General features: G+C 30.7%; 1 protein-coding gene across 1 annotated transcript in view; it reads left to right on the forward strand.

The window, feature by feature from the left end:
* LOC107457236 (uncharacterized) overlaps window positions 1-7003 on the forward strand; it is a 12721-nt gene extending 5718 nt beyond the window's left edge. Inside the window, exons 2-6 of the mRNA XM_016075348.3 lie at window positions 382-437; window positions 2194-2295; window positions 4984-5019; window positions 5587-5613; window positions 6872-7003. Of these exons, the coding sequence (XP_015930834.1) occupies window positions 382-437; window positions 2194-2295; window positions 4984-5019; window positions 5587-5613; window positions 6872-6886 (236 nt within the window). The 3' untranslated portion in view covers window positions 6887-7003. The remainder of the gene's footprint in view (window positions 1-381; window positions 438-2193; window positions 2296-4983; window positions 5020-5586; window positions 5614-6871) is intronic.
* The last annotated feature ends 211 nt before the right edge of the window (window positions 7004-7214 follow it).

The raw sequence follows: 7214 nt of genomic DNA on the forward strand, positions 1-7214 counted from the left end.
AAAAATTTTTTTGAGTGCTCCTCACACTATTGTATTAATATATTTTGCTTTGGCTTTATTGATACAATATCAGAAAGCATTCTGTTTTGCGGATATAATCGTGTGGGCTGAAGAAAAGATTATATCTATTTTTTTCCGGTTTTTTAATTAACAATTCATTTTTTTTTCTTTTTTTTTTATAAAATGTTGTTTGTTATATTTTTTTTTACTTATTATTTCCCACCCCCTTTTTTTTCATATGTCTATAATTTTTCTTTGTTTTATTCTTCATTTTGAATTTATATATTATATATTTTATTCTTCATATATATATATATATAGCTCTTAATGATTTGTATGATTAAAGTGGTAAAAGAAACTTAAATAAAGTGTCATTTACAGGCATTGATAAAGATGACAAGAAAATTCAGTGCCTGAGAGAATTATTAGTTCCGATAGTAAGTTGTATATACGTTTGTTACTATCACTCTCTTTTCTTTGATATTTCAAAAAATTATGTCTTCTTATTTAGAGATAAAAAAAGTAGGATAATTTTTTTTTCTTTTTAAGAAAAATTGTTTACACAATTTTTGGTTTCTATGGAGTAACTGAATAATAAGAAGTCTATTTCCATGAGTTTAGACAAAACAGTGTACAGTATGAGAATGCGGGAGTCTCGTGTATTTTTTTTTTTTTTTGTATACATGTATATTTTTTGCTTATACTGCATATAAACATAAATGTATATAAATATTAATGTATATAAATACATTGGTAATATAATAAAATTTTGTATGTACTCTTCACGAATGTTTGATATGCGTTCCTTTTGTTATACGGTTTACGTAAAGCTCGAAGTGTAGTTTTTGCTAAGCTATGTGCAGCATGTCTTTATCGCAGGATATGCGATCACTTGCGATCGCAATCATGATGAAGGCATTTGAATCAGTCATAGTCGTTGGACCTGCCATCATCGCCACATAGACGCTCTTTTACGAAATCACATCTGGGGATCGTGGTGGCCAATACAAGAGTTCATTGCTTGCGCTAAATACGCCGAAATGTTACGAAAGTGTGGCTTTTCTATAAGTTTTTGTGTTTTTTGTTTACGAAAACCGGCTCATATCGATTAGACTTCCAGCGCAATATATTTGCGACTCTTTAAAGCTTGCTCATTATATTACTTCTGAATGTATGTACATTTTTAACTTGTCCTGTATATGTAGCAAAAATGAAAAAAAAATACTCATATCGTAATAATATTTCATACATTATTGAGAGTCATTCTGAAAGATACAACTTTATCGCAGAGGTAGCCTTAAAGGTTCTCATTTTTTAAATAATAGAACACATTTTTTTAAAACACATAATAAATTAGGCTTTACATATTTCTGTTCTCATGGAGCAAAAAGCGTTGGAGCAAAACAGATTTTCATGGAGCCGAAAACGTTGGCTTAGTACAGATGGTTGCAGAATTTAATATATAGATTAAAATCTCTCTCAATAATTTATAACTGTCTTTGAGCTGCGACCCAATTTCGGTTTCACCACTACTAGTTTTGAACTCCGTAACTTTGTAATTTAAACCAATACAGAAGGCGCCAATACACAAGGCAAGGGGACACCTGGATCAAGTATTGGGCGAAATTTGCCTTCGTATAGGACTATTTGATGGAGCTAACCCCACATTTGCGTTGTATGGAAAGGAATACCGCGAAAACCTTCCACGGTTAACCTGACTGTAATGTGTAATCCGTCTGCCACTGAAGATATTTTACGTTAGCACTGTGGTCGATGCAAGCCTGGTGTGGAATTCGTATCGAGGCTAGGATTCGAATCCAGATCACCTCATTTGAAGGCGAATGATCTGTCCCCAGAGCCACCACGACTTCTCTTTCCAAAATTGATATAATGCTTATCTGAACTGGTTAATCAATTACAAATTGAAAACCCTGATTGGTGTCGCTGCTATCATTACTCTATTTCTGAGGCTGTCAAACTTGTCCTTTTCTCAACAAGGAAACCCTTGTACAAAACTTAAGGAGTATTAAGTAGAAAAAAAAAATTAAGAGTAGGTTACTCGTTTTTGTGGTATTTCATGTGTAAACCTACTTCAAAAGTCTGTTATATTTAAGACTAAGCTATACAGTCTAAGTTTATCCATAAGTTAGATTTCAGAGTGTTATTCTTCAATATTATCATAATATTTTTCAGACTGACGCTATCGTAAAAACTGAATGCAGTGATAAAGTACCAGTTTGCGGAAAAGATATGGAAACAAAGCTTTGTGATGCGTCTATTCCTGACATTAAAATGGTTCGTAACAATTTCATTATTATATTAGAGGCATAAGTGGTTAATTTTTAACACCATATAAAAAGATAGAACTAGTTAACCTTTCTACAGAGAACAAAATGATAATGAATGATCGTTGTTTAATATCAAACTTTGTTTTCACGAGTACTATTCGAACGATTTCGTTCAAATTTTGTATTTTGTCATTTGAATTTGCATAATTTAAAATATAAAAATTGGTATATTGTACAAGTCAAAATGTTTTCAACTATTATTAAATAAGTAAATCAAAATAAAAAAATATAGTAAAAATTATCTACATGGAATTATCTTCGATAAACGAATTTTATCATTGTGTGCAAAAAATTTTCGATTATCCAAAAATTTAAAAATTTTGATTATCCGAAATCTTTCGTTCATTCTCGTGACCAAGCTACTGAGATCTATTTCCCCCATAGTTTGAGGATCAAGAATTCAAATCAGTCGAAAAAAAATCTGTTTATTTAGTGAAGGTATGTTTTGCGTCAGTTATACTGACTTAAAATATCGCCTGCACATATTAATTAAGATATTGATTGTTAGACCTTCGAACCTTTAAGATTGAAAGCTGTACATGAAAATCCGATCATTATATAAGCCAAAGTTTCTTTTTTTATTGTGTACACTGTCCATTGAACAAAAAAGAAGTTTATATGACACTCATTAAATTAATACATTTCATTAAAAAAATTATTAACATTAAATGCCGTTCACCAACCTTCCATCCGTGTCAGACCATTTTGTCAAAGGCTAGCCATACACTGACAGATCAACCGGTAAGTACGAGACATATGAGAGGCTGATTCCCATACATTTGTATTAGTATGCGCACATCACTTCGGCGCATCCTACCGCAAAAATATAGGAATTCGCCAGATGTATGCCTCTATTTTTGCTGCTTGCCTCCTCAGTGTGTGGGCCTGCTTAATAGGTTGTGTAGGCAAGATATAGTTAAATGTGTGAAGCTTATATTATTCAGTGTTGTAATTTGTACGCAAAAAACTAGTAGTAAAACCAGTTTAGTTCTAAAGTAAGTTCTTTAAATTCTTCAGGAATAAAAAAAATAACTATTAAGGTCTATCGTGAATTATTAACAGTAATAGCACTTTGAGTGTCCAAAGAGTATATGAATAGTCAAATGTCTTGAGAGATACGTAGCGAATCAGAAATCTTAACACATACACGTCAAATATTTTCAAATAATACAAATTTTGATCCCTAATCTCAAGACTGAAATAGAAGAGACAACTTTATAATCTGAAAAAGAAAGTGCCGATTGCAAATTTGGATTCCTCAGAAAAAGTACTCCAATTTAATTTACAGGTTTTTGAATTTTTTTCACAGAATGCATTGTAATTGATGGTGGGATACAAATTGTTTGAAGTAGAGGTTTTTTATAAAATTACTTGTGATCGCGTTAAATACAATTTTCACAGTCATTGCCAAAAATAATTGAGATAATTTTGATAAAGAATAGTACCAGTTCAAATGAGCATGAACAGCCAGTTTATAATAAGAAGGCGCCCCATGGTACATCTGATTGTGGGATGCTTCACCAATCTCAAACCTATCTCTTCACCAAGTTTGTAATGGTTGTGATGAACCCGTGATTCAACACTTAAGAATCATCTTTCATATTCTGCTAAATGTAAAATCCCTTGCTGTTGAATTTAGTTAGTGACTTTATTTAAGGTAAAGTCCATTAATTTTTGAAATTCTGTCATATATCATTTTGCTCTGTTTTAATTAAATTACCTCGAAACTTAAGGTTATAATTAAAAAATTGAAATTTTTCATTTAGTAATTAAATATATGTATAACATTAAATATCACATAGCCTAAAAGCAAAAAGAAAACATAATTAAAGCACACATGAGAGTACAGAAATGGGCATTCTGTAGCTTCGGTTCTATAAAGAAGAACCTTTCTCAGTGTCTAAACACCAAAAATGATTGTAGATAAATAAAGAGACAAACTCATGCAAAGTGGTTTTATTAATAGAAACAGAGAGGCAGATTTGAACAAGATAATAAACGAAGAGAGATAAGAAACAGGTATGAGGGGTTTGGGCGGAAACTCCAGGGTATTAAAGATTGCATCAAAATAGATTTCCAAATACTGGAAAACACTAAGATACACGAAAGATCATTAACTAAATTATTGTAATTATTTAATGTGGGGAAAAATTCCCAGAAATCAAATTCGGTACATGAAGAGCATTGATGAATTCTTCTGCTAAAATCATACAACACTGCTTTTCATCAATCGAATTCGATTTCTGGAAATCATGCCACATTTTAAATAATTCTAACAATTTAGGTAGTGATCTTTCTAATCTCTAACTGTTACCCAATATTTGGAAATCTATTCCAATTTTATCTTTTAGATCTCTTCTGCTCCCGTTAAATGCCCTCACACCTGTTTCTTATTTTTTTATTTTTATTTTCCTGTTCAAACTTGTTCCTCTATTCCTATTGGTTGAACCACTTTGCACAGATTTGTCTCTTTACTTCCCTACTAACATTTGGTGTTTAGACACTGAGAAAGGCTCTTGTTTATAGAACCGATACTACAGTATTTCAATTTCTGTACTCTATTTTAAGCTTTATTCACATTTTTTTTCGCCTACATAGCACAAAGTAGATAACATTGCTTTATTTACATTTTTAGTGCTGCGATTGCCTGATGGAAAAACTTACGGGTGAAGTAAGTAAATTGTTATTATATATTGATCCTAAAAATTAAAATTTTATTAACGCTGGATCTATCCAAAAGAGACTGTAAAGATTTCTATTTCTTCACTAACTGCTTAACTGTTAACTGAATAACTGTTTCTCTTTTTTGAAAGTAAGATAGAATATTCTTGTATGATTTTAACTTTCTAGCTTTAAAATTTTTTCAAATTAAATGAAAATGTAGTAAGCTGTAATGATTTCTAACTCAATACTGTAAACAATAGATTCCGATTTTTGATTAAAAAAAAATAAGAATAATTAACATTGCATGATTTAGTTATATCATGTAAAAATCACATAAAAAAGTGCTTTTGTGTTTTTTTTTAAAACATAATTCTTTTAAAAGTATATTACTTTACTAGTATTTTCTTTTTTCTTTTCATTTCCCAAGATATCAATATTATTTTCTCAATACTCGTAATCCCAACTTCAGATGAAAAATTACGATCCTTTTTGTTGCATTATCATCGCATGTCCTCATACGTTAATTATAAAATGTTATAATTTTTTTTGATTAATTAAATTTGTACTTTTGCAGCCGAAAGAGGCATACATGAAAACAAACGTAAGTAAAATATTTTCTTTTGTTAATTTTTATCTCTCTCTTTTTTTCCATAACATAACAACTAGCGCCCTCCGTCACAAAAGAGAAACTTTAAAATAGATTCTATCCAGTAGAGTTAGATCAAATCCATTAATTTTGTGTGCTAATATATTCGTATAAGTAGTTAAATTTACAACAAAAAAAAATCTTTACCCTAAACATATTTTTGTCCCCTTATTTTAGCCATTTCGGTTGGAGACCAATTCTTATAATTTTATAATTAATTTCGAAAAGGCGATCCATATCGAACTGTCTATGACAATGTTCGACATCATAGATTCCAACCAAGAAAGCAAAGGAACTTTTTAACAAAGCCTGGGAGAAACTTGTCATTGTAAATAGCTCTGTTTATACGAAACTGCATCTTTCACACCTCTACATTTCCATTCTACATTTAAGATCCTCCACATTTTGCACCAGAGGTCGACGTCAATAAATTTGAGAAATCCAAATGGGTGACAATTTCTATTGATATGTATGGTTTTTAATATTTAGTCGCCTTCCGCATATGCAGATATGCCAAATATGTTCTTGTTTTTGATTTTGTATTCCTTTACCGAATCATTTTATTTAGCGTTTTATTATTTCGCATTTACATTTAATCTGAACTATTCCATAGGCTAATTCATCAAACTTTTTAAGCATCTAAGCCCAACACCTCTTAGAAGAGAGAAGGCCTCCACACTGATCAATTTAGTAGTCCGACGTAAGGAACATACAATACAATATGCATATACAATACAAAAGCTGCACAGTGGAAGGGGGATTAGAGAGTTAACACAACGTCCGGACAACTAAATTACGTAGTGGGGGGACTAAAGATGTTACAGCTTAAGAACTACTAAAGGATTGGATTTCTTGTTTATGGTAACCCGTGCGAAGGCTTTTCCACTAGGAAGTGTTGATAAGCCACAATTTTTGCACTACTAATCAGCAGTTATAATAATTGTCATTTTATGGTCTTCATCATTTTCTTCATATCATCAACAGACTACTGGTGGCGCACGGATCACACGTTGAATACACCTTGCTTAAGCTTTTTAAGTATTGCAAAACTTAAGTAAAGCGAAAGTATTGTTAAGTGTAAAAAGTAAATAAATAAATAAAGATAAATTAGTAACATTTATATATTTCAAGAACTCATGCTTCGATATATATAAGAATTCCATTAATTTATTATTGTTGTATTGCATGTTGATATTATGATTATATTTTTTAGGGATGCTTTCAGTAGAGATGTCAAGTGAAGGAAAAAGCTTTACAATGACAAGAAAATTTAAAATACTAAGTGTATTGTTTTTTTATCATACAGAAGTTTATATTTTAATAAAACTTGATTAAAAATTGTCAATGAAGTTTTTTTTGTTGATCGTTTTTGAAAATGCAAATGATACAGAAGCATAAAAAGAACAGAAGCGCATTCCTCACACTTAAAAAAAAGCACTTTTTCTCACAAAAGAAACAAAAACACAGAAGACAGAACATAAAGTTAATGTTTACCACAGTTTTTATGTTTACTGTATCACACCCATTAATAATAACAGAACAATATTTTCATAATA

The sequence above is a fragment of the Parasteatoda tepidariorum genome, chromosome 4 (genome assembly GCF_043381705.1).
Source record: "Parasteatoda tepidariorum isolate YZ-2023 chromosome 4, CAS_Ptep_4.0, whole genome shotgun sequence".
NCBI classification, from domain to species: Eukaryota; Metazoa; Arthropoda; class Arachnida; order Araneae; family Theridiidae; genus Parasteatoda; species Parasteatoda tepidariorum.